At 45.5% G+C, this 23,198-nt stretch overlaps 1 protein-coding gene and 1 long non-coding RNA gene across 2 annotated transcripts in view; one reads left to right on the forward strand and one right to left on the reverse strand.

Moving 5' to 3' along the window:
• LOC110504274 (mitogen-activated protein kinase kinase kinase kinase 5) overlaps positions 1 to 19,481 on the forward strand; it is a 118,260-nt gene extending 98,779 nt beyond the window's left edge. The window contains exons 30-35 of the mRNA XM_090221373.1: positions 140 to 317; positions 6,560 to 6,628; positions 7,509 to 7,601; positions 11,263 to 11,333; positions 13,317 to 13,372; positions 17,474 to 19,481. Of these exons, the coding sequence (XP_090077499.1) occupies positions 140 to 317; positions 6,560 to 6,628; positions 7,509 to 7,601; positions 11,263 to 11,333; positions 13,317 to 13,372; positions 17,474 to 17,561 (555 nt within the window). The 3' untranslated portion in view covers positions 17,562 to 19,481. The remainder of the gene's footprint in view (positions 1 to 139; positions 318 to 6,559; positions 6,629 to 7,508; positions 7,602 to 11,262; positions 11,334 to 13,316; positions 13,373 to 17,473) is intronic.
• The window catches only part of LOC149972159 (uncharacterized), a 134,167-nt gene that overhangs the window by 96,777 nt on the left and 14,192 nt on the right, over positions 1 to 23,198 (reverse strand). The window lies entirely within an intron of this gene.

A 23,198-nucleotide genomic window follows, 5' to 3' on the forward strand; every position in this document is an offset into this window, starting at 1 on the left:
TCTCCTATCTCTCTCTCCTATCTCTCTCTCCTATCTCTATCTCCTATCTCCCTCTCCTCTCCTCTCCTCTCCTCTCCTCTCCTCTCCTCTCCTCTCCTCTCCTCTCCTCTCCTCTCCTCTCTGGTGTTCTGTCCCTCAGCACTTTGACTTCCCCCTACCCAGCCCTCTGAAGGTGTTTGAGATGTTAGTGGTTCCAGAGCAGGAATACCCCATGGTGTGTATCGCTGTCAGCCAGGCCACGGAGCCAGGCCAGGTGGTTCACTTTGAGACCATCAACCTCAACTCCTGCTCTTCCTGGTTCACTGAGATGGGATCAAGTAAGGAATTCACACACACAGTAACACTACATTCATATCTATAGGCTACATTGAGTTATTTTCTTCAGTCGTATGGCGTTAGTGCGTGTAGCCTATGCTTTAGGGCTTAACTGTACGCTCGCCCAATACACGCCAATTGTCAAATGCTTTTAGGAAACCGTTAAGTTGATCCACCGAGGCAAAAATGACAACGTTGGGAGTTTAATTCAAGAGAAAAGCTGTGTATAATGTAAAGTTGAAAATAAAGAGAAAGGAGGAGGGGCCAGAACAGTCTAATGTTTGGGAGAGAGACGTTGTAAAAGAGAAAGGAGGAGGGGCCAGAACAGTCTAATGTTTGGGAGAGAGAAGTTGTAAAAGAGAAAGGAGGCGGGGCCAGAACAGTCTAATGTTTGGGAGAGAGAAGTTGTAAAAGAGAAAGGAGGAGGGGCCAGAACAGTCTAATGTTTGGGAGAGAGACGTTGTAAAAGAGAAAGGAGGAGGGGCCATAACTGTTTGGGAGAGAGAAGTTGTAAAAGAGAAAGGAGGAGGGGCCAGAACAGTCTAATGTTTGGGAGAGAGACGTTGTAAAAGAGAAAGGAGGCGGGGCCAGAACAGTCTAATGTTTGGGAGAGAGAAGTTGTAAAAGAGAAAGGAGGAGGGGCCAGAACAGTCTAATGTTTGGGAGAGAGACGTTGTAAAAGAGAAAGGAGGAGGGGCCATAACTGTTTGGGAGAGAGAAGTTGTAAAAGAGAAAGGAGGAGGGGCCAGAACAGTCTAATGTTTGGGAGAGAGACGTTGTAAAAGAGAAAGGAGGAGGGGCCAGAACTGTTTGGGAGAGAGACGTTGTAAAAGAGAAAGGAGGAGGGGCCATAACTGTTTGGGAGAGAGAAGTTGTAAAAGAGGACACTAGCAGTGTCGACTGTGTGTTATGACGCGATGATTGTGAGGCGCTATACGTATTCTTCAGTCACAAACAAGACAGGGATTTTTCCAAATGCAACTTCAAGGGAACTGTAGGCTACTGTTTGAGATGGGTTTAAACGGAATAGTAGCCCGACTGAAATCTGGACACTGACTTGTCGGTCTGTAACATCTCACGTAGCATTAATATTAACTCCTGCTGAATTAAGCATTTCATGTAGTGAAATGATCCATCAAATGTTTGTTTTTTACTCTGGAACAGGAGAGGAGAAATGTGATTTAATTTATTTTAGCATCTTGACAGAATGAATCTGTAGTTAGGGACCATTTTTTGTATAATGCTATCTTTATCAGAATTATAAAAGCTGATTTTTACAATTTCATCCACCGTAAAATATGCATCCAAGCCAAACTGAAATCTTATCAAAAGCATGCTGGTGTGTTTTAACAGCTTTTAATTTCCGTATAATCGGTCAAAAAGTTTGCTTTTTTCTTTTGTTGCATTTTCTCCCCGGTCCCTAAATGTCTTTGCTGCCTGAGAGAAGCAGAGATGAGAGAGGAAAAAAACCTCACCAACGTCGACGATAGTGAAGCATTCATTCTATTGATTTATGATGTCATAAGCAGAAACATATCTATCTATCTAGAAAAGGCTTGTCAAAACAATCATTCAACCATCTGACAGGACGGCGTATTTTCTATGTTTGTGGGTTAGGGACGGGCGAGGGCCTCAGATTTTCACCGTCGTACAGTCAGCGGGGCTTTCCACCGTCGTACAGTCAGGGGGGCTTTCCACCGTCGTACAGTCAGGGGGGCTTTCCACCGTCGTACAGTCAGGGGGGCTTTCCACCGTCGTACATTCAGGGGGGCTTTCCACCGTCATATAGTCAGGGGGGCTTTCCACCGTCGTATAGTCAGGGGGCTTTCCACCGTCGTATAGTCAGGGGGCTTTCCACCGTCGTATAGTCAGGGGGCTTTCCACCGTCGTATAGTCAGGGGGCTTTCCACCGTCGTATAGTCAGGGGGGCTTTCCACCGTCGTATAGTCAGGGGGCTTTCCACCGTCGTATAGTCGGGGGGCTTTCCACCGTCGTATAGTCGGGGGGCTTTCCACCGTCGTATAGTCAGGGGGCTTTCCACCGTCGTATAATCAGGGGGCTTTCCACCGTCGTATAGTCAGGGGGCTTTCCACCGTCGTATAGTCAGGGGGCTTTCCACCGTCGTATAGTCGGGGGGCTTTCCACCGTCGTATAGTCGGGGGGCTTTCCACCGTCGTATAGTCAGGGGGCTTTTCACCATCGTATAGTTGGGGGTAAAAAAAAACTCTTACCCGCACATCACCACAACCCTGTTCCTGGAGAGCCACAGGTCCTGCAGGAGTTGTCCCCAACGAGGCACCACACCTGACCAACTGAGCTAATTGATCAGGTCAGACATTGAAATCAAGAACTGCAGCATTCCAGGACCAGCCTACCCCCTGCTCTACACAGAGAAACAATCAACCTCAACTAGGGCTGTGGTCGTCATGACTTCAACGTATTGGTATTGACACTCAGAACTGTGGTCGTCATGACTTCAACGTATTGGTATTGACACTCAGAACTGTGGCGGCATTCCAGGACCAGCCTACCCCCTGCTCTACACAGAGAAACAATCAACCTCAACTCGGGCTGTGGTCGTCATGACTTCAACGTATTGGTATTGACACTCAGAACTTTGGTCGTCATGACATTTTGTCAGCCGGTGATTGTCAAGCAAATAACTGTCGGACTCACGGCGATCGACCGTTAATTAACATTTAGCATCTCCTGGCTTCCACGCAGCCTACCAGCCACTGATGCAGACATTTGGAACATCTACATTTTAAAAAGTCTAATAAATCCATGTAATATAGTCTACACCATCACAATGAATCCATGTAATATAGTCTACACCATCACAATAAATCCATGTAATATAGTCTACACCATCACAATAAATCCATGTAATATAGTCTACACCATCACAATAAATCCATGTAATATAGTCTACACCATCACAATAAATCCATGTAATATACAGTGCCTTGCGAAAGTATTCGGCCCCCTTGAACTTTGCGACCTTTTGCCACATTTCAGGCTTCAAACATAAAGATATAAAACTGTATTTTTTTGTGAAGAATCAACAACAAGTGGGACACAATCATGAAGTGGAACGACATTTATTGGCTATTTCAAACTTTTTTAACAAATCAAAAACTGAAAAATTGGGCGTGCAAAATTATTCAGCCCCCTTAAGTTAATACTTTGTAGCGCCACCTTTTGCTGCGATTACAGCTGTAAGTCGCTTGGGGTATGTCTCTATCAGTTTTGCACATCGAGAGACTGAAATTTTTTCCCATTCCTCCTTGCAAAACAGCTCGAGCTCAGTGAGGTTGGATGGAGAGCATTTGTGAACAGCAGTTTTCAGTTCTTTCCACAGATTCTCGATTGGATTCAGGTCTGGACTTTGACTTGGCCATTCTAACACCTGGATATGTTTATTTTTGAACCATTCCATTGTAGATTTTGCTTTATGTTTTGGATCATTGTCTTGTTGGAAGACAAATCTCCGTCCCAGTCTCAGGTCTTTTGCAGACTCCATCAGGTTCTTCCAGGTTCTTCCAGAATGGTCCTGTAATTGGCTCCATTCATCTTCCCATCAATTTTAACCATCTTCCCTGTCCCTGCTGAAGAAAAGCAGGCCCAAACCATGATGCTGCCACCACCATGTTTGACAGTGGGGATGGTGTGTTCAGCTGTGTTGCTTTTACGCCAAACATAACGTTTTGCATTGTTGCCAAAAAGTTCAATTTTGGTTTCATCTGACCAGAGCACCTTCTTCCACATGTTTGGTGTGTCTCCCAGGTGGCTTGTGGCAAACTTTAAACAACACTTTTTATGGATATCTTTAAGAAATGGCTTTCTTCTTGCCACTCTTCCATAAAGGCCAGATTTGTGCAATATACGACTGATTGTTGTCCTATGGACAGAGTCTCCCACCTCAGCTGTAGATCTCTGCAGTTCATCCAGAGTGATCATGGGCCTCTTGGCTGCATCTCTGATCAGTCTTCTCCTTGTATGAGCTGAAAGTTTAGAGGGACAGCCAGGTCTTGGTAGATTTGCAGTGGTCTGATACTCCTTCCATTTCAATATTATCGCTTGCACAGTGCTCCTTGGGATGTTTAAAGCTTGGGAAATCTTTTTGTATCCAAATCCGGCTTTAAACTTCTTCACAACAGTATCTCGGACCTGCCTGGTGTGTTTCTTGTTCTTCATGATGCTCTCTGCGCTTTTAACGGACCTCTGAGACTATCACAGTGCAGGTGCATTTATACAGAGACTTGATTACACACAGGTGGATTGTATTTATCCTCATTAGTCATTTAGGTCAACATTGGATCATTCAGAGATCCTCACTGAACTTCTGGAGAGAGTTTGCTGCACTGAAAGTAAAGGGGCTGAATAATTTTGCACGCCCAATTTTTCAGTTTTTGATTTGTTAAAAAAGTTTGAAATATCCAATAAATGTTGTTCCACTTCATGATTGTGTCCCACTTGTTGTTGATTCTTCACAAAAAAATACAGTTTTATATCTTTATGTTTGAAGCCTGAAATGTGGCAAAAGGTCGCAAAGTTCAAGGGGGCCGAATACTTTCGCAAGGCACTGTAGTCTACACCATCACAATAAAGCCATGTAATATAGTCTACCTACACCATCACAATAAATCCATGTAATATAGTCTACACCATCACAATAAATCCATGTAATATAGTCTACACCATCACAATAAATCCATGTAATATAGTCTACACCATCACAATAAATCCATGTAATATAGTCTACCTACACCATCACAATAAATCCATGTAATATAGTCTACACCATCACAATAAATCCATGTAATATAGTCTACACCATCACAATAAATCCATGTAATATAGTCTACACCATCACAATAAATCCATGTAATATAGTCTACACCATCACAATAAATCCATGTAATATAGTCTACCTACACCATCACAATAAATCCATGTAATATAGTCTACACCATCACAATAAATCCATGTAATATAGTCTACACCATCACAATAAATCCATGTAATATAGCCTACACCATCACAATAAATCCATGTAATATAGTCTACACCATCACAATAAATCCATGTAATATAATCTACCTACACCATCACAATAAATCCATGTAATATAGTCTACCTACACCATCACAATAAATCCATGTAATATAGTCTACACCATCACAATAAATCCATGTAATATAGTCTACACCATCACAATAAACCCATGTAATATAGTCTACACCATCACAATAAATCCATGTAATATAGTCTACACCATCACAATAAATCCATGTAATATAGTCTACCTACACCATCACAATAAATCCATGTAATATAGTCTACACCATCACAATAAATCCATGTAATATAGTCTACACCATCACAATAAATCCATGTAATATAGTCTACACCATCACAATAAATCCATGTAATATAGTCTACACCATCACAATAAATCCATGTAATATAGTCTACACCATCACAATAAATCCATGTAATATAGTCTACACCATCACAATAAATCCATGTAATATAGTCTACCTACACCATCACAATAAATCCATGTAATATAGTCTACACCATCACAATAAATCCATGTAATATAGTCTACACCATCACAATAAATCCATGTAATATAGTCTACACCATCACAATAAATCCATGTAATATAGTCTACACCATCACAATAAATCCATGTAATATAGTCTACCTACACCATCACAATAAATCCATGTAATATAGTCTACACCATCACAATAAATCCATGTAATATAGTCTACACCATCACAATAAATCCATGTAATATAGCCTACACCATCACAATAAATCCATGTAATATAGTCTACCTACACCATCACAATAAATCCATGTAATATAGTCTACACCATCACAATAAATCCATTATTTATTTTAGACAGGTCTAAAGAAACGTGAAAATGTAGTCTTATTTCAGAAGAACAGAATAGCATACTCTTGAGTTATCCTTATGTTACGTCCTGATCTGACTATGCTAAATGACTGTAGGCTACACCAGCCTAAACCTATCCATGTTAACATTGAACCGGGTGAATGGAATACAAACAACAAGTCATCCAATATGCTCATTAAGAAAATAATCGTCCTCCCTCCCTCCTAAAAGGCACCGACCCGTCACTGGTATTTGCATATTGAAACAAACCGTTTCTATTGGATGCCAGGAGGGATATCTCCACGGTGACAGTTCTATATGTCTTTCCCCTAGCTGGTCGAGCAGTGGACGCCATCCATGTGACCCAGCTGGAGAGGGACACCTTGCTAGTGTGCCTGGACAGTAAGTATGACCTCTGAACCCATAGAGATGATGACCTCTTGACCTGCACTCAAGATTGTTTTATTTCCTTTATTTAACTAGGCAAGTCAGTTAAGAACAAATTCTTATTTTCAATGACGGCCTAGGAACAGTGGGTTAACTGGTCTAGGAACAGTGGGTTAACTGCCTTGTTCAGGGGCAGAACGACAGATTTGTCGGCCTTGTCGGCCCGGGGGTTTGCAACTTTCCGGTTACTAGTCCAACGCTCTAACCACTAGGCTACCCTGCCGCCCCTATCCTAAGATGTGTTCCAAATGGTACCCCCTATTCCCTGTGCAGTGCACTACTCTTGACCAGAGACCATAGTTTTCTGGTCACCGTAGGGCTCTGGTTTAAAGTAGTGCACTGCCCCCCTCCTCCAGTCTTAACTGTTGTCCTGCACTGCCCAGAAAAAAGTTTTCCCTGCTCATATACAGTGTATCACAAAAGTGAGTACACCCCTCACATTTTTGTAAATATTTGAGTATATCTTTTCATGTGACAACACTGAAGAAATGACACTTTAAAGTTGTGAGTGTACAGTTTGTATAACAGTGTAAATTTGCTGTCCCCTCAAAATAACTCAACACACAGGCATTCATGTCTAAACCGCTGGCCACGAAAGTGAGTACACCCCTAAGTGAAAATGTCCAAATCGGGCCCAATTAGCCATTATACAAGCTGTACACTCACTACTTTACATTGTAGCAAAGTGTCATTTCTTCAGTCTTCAGTGTTGTCACATGAAAAGATATACTCAAACATTTACAAAAATATGAGGGGTGTACTCACTTTTGTGATACACTGTGAATTTCTGCTTTTATCCAACCCACTATTCTAAAGGATTCTCTTCCTCTTCTAGAAAATCTCAAGATCGTTAACCTCCAGGGAAGACTGAAGTCCAACAAGAAGCTAGCCTCGGAGCTCAGCTTTGACTTCACCATTGGATCCGTTGGTAAGATGTGCTCTCTTATTCACCTTCTACTGTACATCCATTGTAATAGCGTGTATAGGAAGTGTTATGACGTGTACAGGAAGTGTTGTAACTTGTATAGGAAGTGTTATGACGTGTACAGGAAGTGTTATAACGTGTATAGGAAGTGTTATGACGTGTACAGGAAGTGTTATAACGTGTACAGGAAGTGTTATAACGTGTACAGGAAGTGTTATAATGTCTACAGGAAGTGTTATAACGTGTACAGGAAGTATTATGACGTTCCCCAACTGGTTTTATTTGGCCCCCCAACTTTATTTTTGTGTGTGGAATTTTCAATGTTGGACATAGAAGACCTGTAAAAACACCAGGAAATCAGCTCCAAGTTATTTGAAATTAAGAAATCTGTTCCCGACTATTCCCACGTATAATAGAGCGACACGTGATTAGGGTCGCAAAGGGTCGGAAACTTTCCTGGAAATTTACGGACATTTTCCATTAGAAGTTGAGCCTGGGAATGTTGCTTAAATTCAGCAAAAAAGTTAGCTTATAACGGTGAACTTTTTTTGTGGGACACACATAAGGCAATTCTAGGTCTTGTGGCATATTTTGGTTAAACTTCCCCAATTCAATGGAATTCCAACCCTCTGCATCCACAGTGCATTCTTGCGGAATCATCTGGCCAAGTGCATAAAGTTCCCTTAGCCCTCACAACAAGCAACCTCTGACTTAAGTTCCTCTACTTCTAATCGAGGTGAAAATGATGAATCAGACACCTTATCGATAGCAACAGCTCATGGTCCTCCTGGAATCAGAAGTGTTTTTCTCTCAATGGAGGAACGTAGTCCGAGAAATGCTGATGAAGGTCTTGCTCGAGCTGTGTATGCAACTGGTTCACCTCTGACGCTCACAGGCAATGTGAATTGGAAGAGATTTCTGAATGTTCTTTTCCTAGCATACACCCCTCCAACCAGACATGCTTTATCTACTAATTTGCTGGGTGCAGAGTTCAAGTGAAGGTCAAGCAAATCATAGAGAAAGCAGACTGTATTTGCAGTCATCTCCGATGGGTGGTTGAATGTTTGTGGGCAAGGAATAATGAACTACATCATCTCCACCCCTCAACCAGTATTCTACAAGAGCACAGACCCCAGGGACAACAGACACACCAGGTTCTACATTGCAGATGAGCTGAAGGCAGTCATCAATGACCTTGGACCACAGAAGGTACTTGCACTTGTGACAGACAATGCTGCGAACATGAAGGCTGCTTGGTGTAAAGTGGTGTAAAGTCCTACCCTCACATCACACCCATTGGCTGCGCTGCTCATGTGTTGAAGCTGCTCCTCAAGGACATAATGGCACTGAAAACAATGGATACCCTCTACAAGAGAGCCAATGAAATGGTTAGGTATGTGAAGGGTCATCAAGTTATGGCAGCAATCTACCTCACCAAGAAAAGTGAGAAGAATGAGAGCACCACATTGAAGCTGCCCAGCAACACCTGTTGGGGTGGTGTTGTCATCATTTTTGACAGTCTCCTGGAGGGGAGACTATATCCACAGTAAAAATGAGTCCTAAATCGACATAACCTGAAAGGCCGCTCAGCAAGGAAGAAGACACTGCTCCAAAACCACCATACAAAAGCCAGACTACAGTTTGCAACTGCACATGGGGACAAAGATGGTACTTTTTGGAGAAATGTCCTCTGGTCTGATAAAACAAAAATAGAACTGTTTGGCCATAATGACCGTTGTTATGTTTGGACGAAAAGGTGGGAGGCTTGCAAGCCGAAGAACACCATCCCAACCGTGAAGCACGGGGGTGGCAGCATCATGTTGTGGGGGTGCTTCGCTGCAGGAGGGACTGGTGCACTTCACAAAATAGATGGCATCATGAGTATGGAAAATTATGTGGATATATTGAAGCAACATCTCAAGACATCAGTCAGGAAGTGAAAGCTTGGTCGTAAATGGGTCTTCCAAATGGACAATGAACCCAAGCATACTTCCAAAGTTGTGTCAAAATGGCTTAAGGACAACAAAGTCAAGGTATTGGAGTGGCCATCACAAAGCCCTGACTTCAATCTTATAGAAGATTTGTGGGCAGAACTGAAAAAGCATGTGTGAGCAAGGAGGCCTACAAACCTGACTCAGTTACACCAGCTCTGTCAGGAGGAAGGGGCCAAAATTCACCCAACTTATTGTGGGAAGCTTGTGGAAGGCTTCCCGAAACGTTTGACCCAAGTTAAACAATTTAAAGGCAACGCTACCAAATACTAATTGAGTGTATGTAAACTTCTGACCCACTGAGAATGTGATGAAAGAAATAAAAGCTCAACTAAATCATTCTCTCTACTATTATTCTGACATTTCACATTCTTAACATAAAGTGGTGATCCTAACTGACCTAAGACAGGGAATTTTTACTAGGATTAAATGTCAGGAATTGTGAAAAACTGAGTTTAAAAGTATTTGGCTAAGATGTTTGTAAATTTCCGACTTCAACTGTATGTTGAAAACATTTTGGGAGATGCGATGGATCATTCCATTTTCCCTTTTGTTGTTCAGTGAAATCATCCCATGTGAAGAGTCAACTCATTTAATTAAAGTTCAATTCGTAACTAAATTGTTTTGTAAAATTTCTATTGGAAGGTTTTAATAATTTGCTAATATGTCTACTTATGATAAGGTAAAAGGTTTATGTTTCTGTCTCTATTTAAATGGTATTAATATTAATTAGCATATTTTTCCGTTAATTCCCATATATTCATGTTAATTCCCACGGGAAGTTTCCTCCTCCTGAATATTCCCCAAAATGTGCAATACGTGATCATACACAAATGGAAGCAAGGTTTGAAATTATTTATTTTTTAAAATCAAACACATCTGTTTGGGTTTCTTGCGGTCAATTTTCTGTCTACAAATTAAATAATTATGTAAATAATTAATTATGTAATTATTTGTAATTATGTTCCGACCCCTTGACCATCCGCTCCGGAAGAAATTGACCCACGGCTGAATCAATTTGATGATCCCTGGTGTATAGTAACAGTGTTATAATATGCATAGTAAGTGTTATAGCATATGTATAGTAACTGTGTAATAATGTATATGATATCTGCTTTATTAAGGAAAGGTTTACTTGTGGTAAATACACTGACTGATACTCTTGATAAGAGTGTCTGCTAAATGATCTAAATATAATGTAATTGAAAAGACCACTGCTGATATCCTTCCTGTCTTGACTGACGTCCCTCTACCCTCCTCTCCTCCTACCACTGCTGATATCCTTCCTGTCTTGACTGACGTCCCTCTACCCTCCTCTCCTCCTACCACTGCTGATATCCTTCCTGTCTTGACTGACGTCCCTCTACCCTCCTCTCCTCCTGCCACTGCCGATATCCTTCCTGTCTTGACTGACGTCCCTCTACCCTCCTCTCCTCCTACCACTGCTGATATCCTTCCTGTCTTGACTGACGTCCCTCTACCCTCCTCTCCTCCTACCACTGCTGATATCCTTCCTGTCTTGACTGACGTCCCTCTACCCTCCTCTCCTCCTACCACTGCTGATATCCTTCCTGTCTTGACTGACGTCCCTCTACCCTCCTCTCCTCCTACCACTGCTGATATCCTTCCTGTCTTGACTGACGTTCCTCTACCCTCCTCTCCTCCTGCTCCAGTGTGCCTTCAGGACAGTGTTCTGGCCTTCTGGAAGCACGGCATGCAGGGAAAGAGCTTCAAATCCAACGAGGTAGTTATTACTGTAGTAACACAACCATTCAGTCACTTCGTTAACTATATACAACCAGACTCTAAATATTATTTGTTTGTATTTTTGCGTTGTCATTTCAGAAAATGTCCAAATTATACACCAGTGGTGGGAAAAGTACCCAATTGTCATACTTGAGTAAAAGTAAAGATACCTTCATAGAAAATGACTCAAGTAAAAGTCACCCAGTAAAATACTACTTGAGTAAAAGTCTAAGTAATATACATAATTATCAAAAGTAAATTGAATTGATCAAATGTACAAATGTACTAAAAGTTCAAGTATAAACCATTTAAAATTCCTTATATTAAGCAAACCAGACGGCGTAATTTTTAAAAATTATGTGGTGACGGTGTGGGTCTACTGGGGTGACGGTGTGGTCTACTGGGGTGACAGTGTGGTCTACTGGGGTGACGGTGTGGGTCTACTGGGGTGACGGTGTGGGGTCTACTGGGGTGACGGTGGAGTCTACTGGGGTGACGGTGTGGGGTCTACTGGGGTGACGGTGGGGTCTACTGGGGTGACGGTGTGGGGTCTACTGGGGTGACGGTGTGGGGTCTACTGGGGTGACGGTGGGGTCTACTGGGGTGACGGTGGGGTCTACTGGGGTGACGGTGGGGTCTACTGGGGTGACGGTGTGGGGTCTACTGGGTGACGTGAGGTCTACTGGGGTGACGTGAGGTCTACTGGGGTGACGGTGTGGTCTACTGGGGTGACGGTGGGGTCTACTGGGGTGACGGTGGGGTCTACTGGGGTGACGGTGTGGGGTCTACTGTGGTGACGGTGTGGGGTCTACTGGGGTGACGGTGTGGGGTCTACTGGGGTGACGGTGTGGGGTCTACTGGGGTGACGGTGTGGGGTCTACTGTGGTGACGGTGTGGGGTCTACTGGGGTGACGGTGTGGGGTCTACTGTGGTGACGGTGTGGGTCTACTGTGGTGACGGTGTGGGTCTACTGTGGTGACGGTGTGGGGTCTACTGGGGTGACGGTGGGGTCTACAGGGGTGACGGTGTGGGGTCTACTGTGGTGACGGTGTGGGGTCTACTGTGGTGACGGTGTGGCGTCTACTGTGGTGACGGTGGGGTCTACTGGGGTGACGGTGTGGGGTCTACTGGGGTGACGGTGTGGGTCTACTGGGGTGACGGTGTGGGGTCTACTGTGGTGACGGTGTGGGGTCTACTGTGGTGACGGTGTGGGGTCTACTGTGGTGACGGTGTGGGGTCTACTGGGGTGACGGTGTGGGGTCTACTGGTGTGACGGTGTGGGGTCTACTGGGGTGACGGTGTGGGGTCTACTGTGGTGACGGTGTGGGTCTACTGGGGTGACGGTGTGGGGTCTACTGGGGTGACGGTGTGGGGTCTACTGTGGTGACGGTGTGGGGTCTACTGGGGTGACGGTGGGGTCTACTGTGGTGACGGTGTGGGGTCTACTGGGGTGACGGTGGGGTCTACTGGGGTGACGGTGTGGCGGTGTGGGGTCTACTGGGGTGACGGTGTGGGTCTACTGGGGTGACGGTGTGGGTCTACTGGGGTGACGGTGTGGGGTCTACTGGGGTGACGGTGTGGGGTCTACTGTGGTGACGGTGTGGGGTCTACTGGGGTGCGGTGGGGTCTACTGGGGTGACGGTGCGGGGTCTACTGGGGTGACGGTGCGGGGTCTACTGTGGTGACGGTGCGGGGTCTACTGTGGTGACGGTGCAGGGTCTACTGTGGTGACGGTGTGGGTCTACTGGGGTGACGGTGTGGGGTCTACTGGGGTGACTGTGCAGGGTCTACTGGGGTGACGGTGCGGATTGTCCGAAAACACATCACTAATATTATGCATGGAAATGAAAAGGTTCTTTCTCCTGTGTAGAGTGTAGCACTCTGGCTGTAACTTTGGGTACAGATGGGATTTTTCAATGTAGTTCCTCAACAATTCCCTGTGTGGAATACTGTGTATGTTACCATGTTCATTCATGTGCAGGTCACCCAGGAGATTTCTGATCCCAGCAGAGTCTTCCGCCTCCTAGGATCTGACAGGTGGGTGGTGCTGGAAGTGATTCTCTCTGTCTTTAACTCGTCACTCTTCTTCCTGTCCTCTCTTACCCGTCGTCTCTTACGTTTCCTCCCCCCCTCTCTTTTGCTCTCCTTTTCTCTCATATCCATCTCTTATATCTCCCTCTCTCTCCCCCCTTTCTCTCATATCCATCTTCTCTCTCTCCCCCCTTTCTCTCATATCCATCTTATCTCTCTCTCCCCCCTTTCTCTCATATCCATCTTATCTCCCTCTCCCCCCTTTCTCTCATATCCATCTTATCTCCCTCTCCCCCCTTTCTCTCATATCCATCTTATCTCTCTCTCCCCCTTTCTCTCATATCCATCTTATCTCCCTCTCCCCCCTTTCTCTCATATCCATCTTATCTCCCTCTCCCCCCTTTCTCTCATATCCATCTTATCTCTCTCTCCCCCCTTTCTCTCATATCCATCTTATCTCCCTCTCCCCCCCTTTCTCTCATATATCCCTCCCCCCTTTCTCTCATATATCCCTCTCCTCCTTTCTCTCATATATCCCTCTCCTCCTTTCTCTCATATATCCCTCTCCTCCTTTCTCTCATATATCCCTCTCCTCCTTTCTCTCATATCTCCCTCTCCTCCTTTCTCTCATATCTCCCTCTCCTCCTTTCTCTCATATATCCCTCTCCTCCTTTCTCTCATATATCCCTCTCCTCCTTTCTCTCATATATCCCTCTCCTCCTTTCTCTCATATCTCCCTCTCCCCCTTTCTCTCATATATCCCTCTCCTCCTTTCTCTCATATATCTCTCTCCTCCTTTCTCTCATATATCCCTCTCCTCCTTTCTCTCATATATCCCTCTCCCCCTTCTCTCATATCCATTGCTTTTTTATCTCCCTTATTTTCTCTCATCTCTATATTCTCTCTCTACATTGTTTTTCCTCTCCTCCTCTTTAGTTAGATGAGGTAGTGTCATTTTGACCTCTTAAGCCATAGAGGTCAGGGCTGGTAGCTAGCTGTTATCCCCAGTGTGCTTGCACAGGATCATTGTTCATTGCCTGGAAACCACCAAACATCCAACTCCTATCTCTCTCTCTCCTGAGTCCTTCAAAGTCCTCTTCAGACCTCTCTACAGAGAGATTCCATCTCTTTCTCCCGGTTTGCTTCCATTCCTATGGCGAGGCAGGTGCCACAGATCAAATCAACAGTCTTTGATCATTCAGTATGATAAGATCCTGAGTGGGAAAAGTCATTGTAATCTCAACGTTATCAGAAGAGGCTTGAAAACCTCCACATATTATACATGTGAGTCACACATTACAACTTCAATGATCCACCCACTGGCTGGTTACACTATCCCATTCACAACCCAAGAATGCAGCAGAGTGGGCGCTGTGGCAGGAAAGTCCCTAGACCCCACACACTGTCAGACAGTGAGTGCAGCAATCAGTTCTCCTCAACTATAGAAACCACTAAATCTGGCTCAGACACAGGGCAGGAGCCCCCTGGAGGGCAGGAGCCCCCCTGGAGGGCAGGAGCCCCCCTGGAGGGCAGGAGCCCCCCTGGAGGGCAGGAGCCCCCTGGAGGGCAGGAGCCCCCATGGAGGGCAGGAGCCCCATGGAGGGCAGGAGCCCCCTGGAGGGCAGGAGCCCAGCACCATTCCTATTCCCTGCAACAGCCTCTGCTCTACCAACCTGCATGTTTTGTTCAGACTGGCACCTGGGCACTGCCACGCCAGCCTGGTTGGAGTGTCTCTCTGATCCTCTGTAATTCCATCTGATGGATCAGACGCTATGGTCTTGGACTGTGCCCTCTGTGGGCAGAGACACTCATCTCATCTGTCACTCTGCTGGAAGGATGCCACCTACCTCATCTCATCTGTCACCCTGACCGAAGGATGGCACCTACCTCATCTCATCTGTCACTCTGCTGGATGGATGGCACCTACCTCATCTCATCTGTCACCCTGACCGAAGGATGGCACCTACCTCATCTCATCTGTCACCCTGACCGAAGGATGGCACCTACCTCATCTCATCTGTCACCCTGACCGAAGGATGGCACCTACCTCATCTCATCTGTCACTCTGCTGGATGGATGGCACCTACCTCATCTCATCTGTCACCCTGACCAAAGGATGGCACCTACCTCATCTCATCTGTCACTCTGCTGGATGGATGGCACCTACCTCATCTCATCTGTCACCCTGACCGAAGGATGGCACCTACCTCATCTCATCTGTCACTCTGCTGGATGGATGGCACCTACCTCATCTCATCTGTCACCCTGACCGAAGGATGGCACCTACCTCATCTCATCTGTCACTCTGCTGGATGGATGGCACCTACCTCATCTCATCTGTCACCCTGACCGAAGGATGGCACCTACCTCATCTCATCTGTCACTCTGCTGGATGGATGGCACCTACCTCATCTCATCTGTCACCTTGACCGAAGGATGGCACCTACCTCATCTCATCTGTCACTCTGCTGGATGGATGGCACCTACCTCATCTCATCTGTCACCCTGACCGAAGGATGGCACCTACCTCATCTCATCTGTCACTCTGCTGGATGGATGGCACCTACCTCATCTCATCTGTCACTCTGCTGGATGGATGCCACCTACCTCATCTCATCTGTCACGCTGACCGAAGGATGGCACCTACCTCATCTCATCTGTCACGCTGACCGAAGGATGGCACCTACCTCATCTCATCTGTCACGCTGACCGAAGGATGGCACCTACCTCATCTCATCTGTCACGCTGACCGAAGGATGGCACCTACCTCATCTCATCTGTCACGCTGACCGAAGGATGGCACCTACCTCATCTCATCTGTCACTCTGCTGGAAGGATGCCACCTACCTCATCTCATCTGTCACTCTGCTGGAAGGATGGCACCTACCTCATCTCATCTGTCACTCTGCTGGAAGGATGCCACCTACCTCATCTCATCTGTCACTCTGCTGGATGGATGGCACCTACCTCATCTCATCTGTCACCCTGACCGAAGGATGGCACCTACCTCATCTCATCTGTCACTCTGCTGGAAGGATGGCACCTACCTCATCTCATCTGTCACCCTGACCGAAGGATGGCACCTACCTCATCTCATCTGTCACTCTGCTGGATGGATGGCACCTACCTATCTCATCTGTCACTCTGCTGGAAGGATGGCACCTACCTCATCTCATCTGTCACCCTGACCGAAGGATGGCACCTACCTCATCTCATCTGTCACTCTGCTGGAAGGATGGCACCTACCTCTACTCATCTGTCACTCTGCTGGAAGGATGGCACCTACCTCATCTCATCTGTCACCCTGACCGAAGGATGGCACCTACCTCATCTCATCTGTCACTCTGCTGGAAGGATGGCACCTACCTCATCTCATCTGTCACTCTGCTGGAAGGATGGCACCTACCTCATCTCATCTGTCACTCTGCTGGAAGGATGGCACCTACCTCATCTCATCTGTCACGCTGCTGGAAGGATGGCACCTACCTCATCTCATCTGTCACTCTGCTGGATGGATGGCACCTACCTCATCTCATCTGTCACCCTGACCAAAGGATGGCACCTACCTCATCTCATCTGTCACTCTGCTGGATGGATGGCACCTACCTATCTCATCTGCCACCCTGACCGAAGGATGGCACCTACCTCATCTCATCTGTCACCCTGACCGAAGGATGGCACCTACCTATCTCATCTGCCACCCTGACCGAAGGATGGCACCTACCTCATCTCATCTGTCACCCTGACCGAAGGATGGCACCTACCTCTACTCATCTCATTGTCACCCTGACCGAAGGATGGCACCTAATCTCATCTCATCTGTCACCCTGACCGAAGGATGGCACCTACCTCTACTCATCTAATCTGTCACCCTGACCGAAGGATGGCACCTACCTCATCTCATCTCATGATCTGTAGTGTCATATTAACTTAGTGCCATTTTAAAATGTAGCCAGTCCTCTTATCTTTCTGCCTGCTACTCTCTCTGACTCTATTCATTATATTCTATCAATTCTATTGTATAAATTGGACCTGGCTGGCAGCTATAACCTGCAGTGTTAATGTGTTACTGATGTGCTGCTGCTAACTGGCATCTCTCTCTGACAGGGTGGTGGTTCTGGAGAGCCGGCCCACTGACAACCCCACAGCCCTCAGCAACCTCTACATCCTGGCCGGACATGAAAACAGTTACTAGCCCTGACCCCAGCCCTGTCCCTGTTACTGAGAACAGTTACTAGCCCTGACCCCAGCCCTGTCCCTGAGAACAGTTACTAGCCCTGACCCCAGCCCTGTCCCTGTTACTGAGAACAGTTACTAGCCCTGACCCCAGCCCTGTTACTGAGAACAGTTACTAGCCCTGACCCCAGCCCTGTTACTGAGAACAGTTACTAGCCCTGACCCCAGCCCTGTCCCTGTTACTGAGAACAGTTACTAGCCCTGACCCCAGCCCTGTCCCTGTTACTGAGAACAGTTACTAGCCCTGAGCCCAGCCCTGTCCCTGTTACTGAGAACAGTTACTAGACCTGACCCCAGCCCTGTTACTGAGAACAGTTACTAGCCCTGACCTCAGCTCTGTTACTGAGAACAGTTACTAGCCCTGACCCCAGCCCTGTCCCTGAGAACAGTTACTAGCCCTGACCCCAGCCCTGTCCCTGTTACTGAGAACAGTTACTAGCCCTGACCCCAGCCCTGTCCCTGTTACTGAGAACAGTTATTAGCCCTGACCCCAGCCCTGTCCCTGTTACTGAGAACAGTTACTAGCCCTGACCCCAGCCCCTGTTACTGAGAACAGTTGCTAAAGCTGTCTGGCCCAAAGACCGGTAGCCCTGTCTGGCTCAGCCTCTCTGATCACCAATAACCCTTCACTCAGCCTCTCTGATCACCAATAACCCTTCACTCAGCCTCTCTGATCACCAGTAACCCTTCACTCAGCCTCTCTGATCACCAGTAACCATTCACTCAGCCTCTCTGATCAACAGTAACCCTTCACTCAGCCTCTCTGATCACCAGTAACCCTTCACTCAGCCTCTGTCCAGTGAAACAAACAACGAGGGTTGTTATAGTGAACTACTTTCGACAGCCCCGTTCACCCTCTCCAGCCCCGTTCACCTTCTCCAGCCCCGTTCACCACTGCTCTTTTCTAGCCCCATTCACCTTCTCCAGCCCCGTTCACCCACTCAGCCCCATTCATCACCGCTCTTTTCTAGCCCCGTTCACCCACTCAGCCCCATTCATCACCGCTCTTTTCTAGCCCCGTTCACCGCTGCTCTTTTCTAGCCCCATTCACCCTCTCCAGCCCTGTTCACCCACTCCAGCCCCGTTCACCACCTCTCTTTTCTAGCCCTGTTCACCCACTCCAGCCCCGTTCACCACCGCTCTTCTCCAGCCCCGTTCACCACCGCTCTTTTCTAGCCCCGTTCACCTTCTCCAGCCCCGTTCACCACCGCTCTTTTCTAGCCCCGTTCACCACCTCTCTTCTCCAGCCCCGTTCACCTCCTTCTCCAGCCCCGTTCACCACCTCTCCAGCCCCGTTCACCTCCTCTCTCCTCCAGCCCCGTTCACCACCTCTCCAGCCCTGAGTCCTCTACTCAGAATGGGCTAAAAACTGATCGACTGGACTGGTGGAGCAGAATGTAGGCAGGAAAGGTTCAGACCAATGGACAGTCTTACTCTGGAGCCTCCACTTCTTCTCTCAACCTGTTACATATCAGCTGAAATACTGCAATATGACAAGACAATATCTAGAGGTGTTACTGAAAACGACTACTATAATAATTCAGATATTTAGGTCTGGTAGCAAATGGGAGTGTTGTATCTTTTTTGTCACAGGTCTGGTTGCCGATTAGCTCTGGTCTAGGACGATAGTGTGGCTTGCTAACTCTGAGCCTTGAACAGTTGGTTGATTTACAGGCTCTAGTTTAACTAATTATAGAATGGTTCCCAAAGAAAATCGTTTCAACTTTATTTATTAATCTCGAAGCAATATTCGGGTATGTTGGATTTACTAGTCGTGAGAGAGAGTTCATTTTTGATGTTATTTTCAATACACTTGAGGTGTTGTCGTTTCATCCAAACGTTTTGACAGTTGGTCAATCTGCCTTGCATCGTTGAGTTTTTTTTTAAATATTTTTTTTATTTACTTCATAGACATCTGATGTCATCTACGTCCCAAATGGAACACTTCCCTGGGGCTCTGGTCAAATCCTATCTATGGTTAGGAGGTCATCACAACTAATGTCTTGGTTACAGTCAAGGGATTCCATGTCAGGAATGGCTACGGTTTCATCACCCATGAAACCCACCAGGTTATAAAGGAAATTTAACCCAAGGATGACTGCCAGATTTAAAAGTTTATAAAGGGGTTTTACATGGCATGATTTCACTGTCAGACTGATGTTAATGGCAGACACATTATAAAACATTTTAGGATGAAACGAGATAAAGGTTGACATTAAAGTTGAAAATAAGAGAACTTTGAAAGTGTGAACTGTCCCCTTTAAGCAGAGAGAGAGAGAGGGTGAACTGTCCCCTTTAAGCAGAGAGAGAGAGAGTGAACTGTCCCCTTTAAGTAGAGAGAGAGGGTGAACTGTCCCCTTTAAGCAGAGAGAGAGAGAGGGTGAACTGTCCCCTTTAAGCAGAGAGAGAGAGGGTGAACTGTCCCCTTTAAGCAGAGATTGAGAGAGGGTGAACTGTCCCCTTTACGCAGAGAGAGATAGGGTGAACTGTCCCCTTTAAGCAGAGAGAGATAGGGTGAACTGTCCCCTTTAAGCAGAGAGAGACACTGTTGCTGTAGTCATGCTGACAGTAGGATCCAGCTCAGCCAGGCCAGGGATGACCTTCGCCTGGGTGCCGGTCGGTTTTTGCTCTCTTGCCAACTCTTTATGAGATTGTCATGCAATGGAGTTGGCAAGAGAGCAGAAACAGACTGGCATCCAGGCTAAGCTGAACTACCTTCCTATCCAGAGTTTGTCTGAAATGGCACCCTATTCCCTATATAGTGCACGGTCCCTGGTCAAAAAGTAGTGCACTAAATAGGGAATAGGGTGCCATTTGGTCACACTCATATTCCTCTCTCTCTCCCGATTGGTTGCATTTTAGAAAGTAGACTATAATGTAAAATGTAGGTTGTTTTTTTTTTCCTTCATTTGTTTTGTTGTATTCAATATTTGCACCATGTTAGCACTTTTGTACATTTTCTGTTTTTTATTTAAATGACAGAAAAGGGAAACGCTTTAGTTTGTGACATTATTGGCATTCCCTTTGCAAAACTTTTAATGTATGCAGTTTTTGTAATAAACAAAGCAATTGTTAACAATATACACTTGCTGTCATTCTACTTATTATTATTGTTATTTTTATTTTTTGTTGTATTCATTTAACCTTCATTCAACTAGGCAAGTCAGTTAAGAACAAATTCTTATTTAGAATGACGGCCAAACCCGGATGACACTGGGGCCAATTGTGCGTCGCCCTATGGGCCTGCCAATCACAGCCAGATGTTGATACACGACCAGAATACGTAGGCTATATATACCCTGCTGTGTACTAGCCTGGTCCCAGATCTGTTTGGCATGAATGATAATGACCATGGAAGTTAGCAAAAAAACAGATCTGGGACCAGGGCTGACTAGTTGTATGGAAAGAACTGATACAGTATTGATTAGGTCATGTTAAAGTCAGTTACTTTTTTACAAAGTTGTTAGGTGAGAGAAGAGATTATATTATACGGAACACAAATATCACCTATAAAAGCAACATGTCAAGTGAGAACATGATTAAAACAGCATGGTCATTACACAGGTGCACCTTGTGCTGAGGACAATTTAAAAGGCCACTCTCAAATGTGAATTTTCTCATCACACAATGTCACAGATGTCTCCGCAAGTTTTGAGGAAGTGTGAAATTGGCATGCTGACTGCAGGAATGTCCACCAGAGCTGTTGCATGTTCATTTCTCTACCATAAACCATAACCTGCCTCCAACGTTGTTTTAGAGAATTTGGCAGTACGTCCAACCGGCCTCGACCACGCCAGCCCAGGACCTCCGCATCCGGCTTCTTCACCTGCAGGATCATCGGAGGGTGGATGGGTGTGGTGCTGAGGACTATTTCTGTCCATTATAAAGCCCTCTTTGTGGGGAAAAACTCATTCTGATTGGCTGGGCCTTGCTCCCCAGTGGGTGGTCCCTCCCAGTTCCACCCTTGCTGCCCACCCTCCCAGTTCCACCCTTGACTGCAGTCATGTGAAATCCATAGATTAGGTCCTACTGAATTTATTTCAATTGATTGATTTTCCTTATATGAACTGTAACTCAATAAAATCTTTGAAATTGTTGCATGTTGCTTTTATATTTTTATTCAGTAATATATCTGTTTACATGTTTTGTATGATTATTTTTGGCTATGTTGAATTTGTATGCAAGGTCACTGTATGTCCACGTGGGGGGGGGTTCTGCCAGTATACTACCCAAACTGCGCAACGATAGAAGTTGGCTCAGTGAAATCATGCAGGCCTATGATATTTTTATTTCACCAGGTAGGACCTGTGACCTGGCCAAGATAAACGCATAGCAATTCGACACAACAACACAGAGTTACACATGGAGTAAACAAAACATACAGTCAATAATACAATAATACAGTAGAACAAAAGAAAACAAGTCTATATACAGTGAGTGGAAATGAGGTAAGTTAAAGGAAATAAATAGGCCAGGTTGGCGAAGTAATTATAATATAGCAATTAAACACTGGAATGGTAGATCGGCAGAAGATGAATGTGCAATTATATTATTAGTCATTGTTCAAACGTGGCCATAACATTCGCTTGAATTCCTGGAGTGCCCCGTTATTGTGAAGGAGACTGAGTTGGCAAAGAGTGTCCAGCGTGTCTCCTATCTGGAGGCGGTGAGAAGTTTGGAAAGAGCGAGTGGCGGGGAAGAAACAATGGTAGTAGAGGCCACAGTGAATGTTTCTCATCAAACCGAGGGATAGTGACATGTTACATGTTAAAAATGTGGACCATGTATTGCAATGGTCATAAAACTGTACAGTAGAAGCGGTGAACGCCTCGATCAAACCGACAGTGTCATTGCGCGAAAATGAAACGCAGCAGCATCTGGATATGTACGCAACATTCAACGTTCAACATTCACCTGCTACCGTTTCTGTCAAGCCGCCTTAATTTAGCCTACAGTTTGACGCATACAGTCCATACATCTAATGTCCACACCTCCAGGGTTGGGGAGTAACGGATTATATGTAAGGGATTACAACAACAAAAAACGATAACTAATCCGTTACCAGCCAAAAATATATATTGTAATCAGATTACAGGCACTTTTGAAAAACTAGATGATTACTTTGAAATTTAGAAAGGATGTTTGCGAAAAAAATATCTTTGATACTTCTCTGTTTTCTTAATGACATTCAAATCAGCATTGAAAAGAAGGCACACGTTTGTTCCACCTGAGCGAGTTCGACCACAAATCAGAGACCACTATGATGTCAGAGACCACTGTGATGTCAGAGGCCACTGTGATGTCAGAGACCACTATGATGTCAGAGACCAATGTGATGTCAGAGACCACTATGATGTCAGAGACCACTGTGATGACACACCAAATGTGTTTGATGGATAGCGGGAAAATAGCAGGAATTTGCTTTTGTAGGCTACAGTCCAATCTATGTCTTCCAATGGTGTGACTGCTGTCGGCATCCAAAGATTGTCCAATTTGAATAAATGCTTGGAGGTAAGGATAACAGCAGTGGTTTAGTCTATGACGATACGGATATAACCTATGATTGATTTCTCCATAGCACATTGATGTGAATCAC

This window comes from Oncorhynchus mykiss, chromosome 25 (genome assembly GCF_057628025.1).
Source record: "Oncorhynchus mykiss isolate SJ-2025 chromosome 25, ASM5762802v1, whole genome shotgun sequence".
Classification (NCBI taxonomy): domain Eukaryota; kingdom Metazoa; phylum Chordata; class Actinopteri; order Salmoniformes; family Salmonidae; genus Oncorhynchus; species Oncorhynchus mykiss.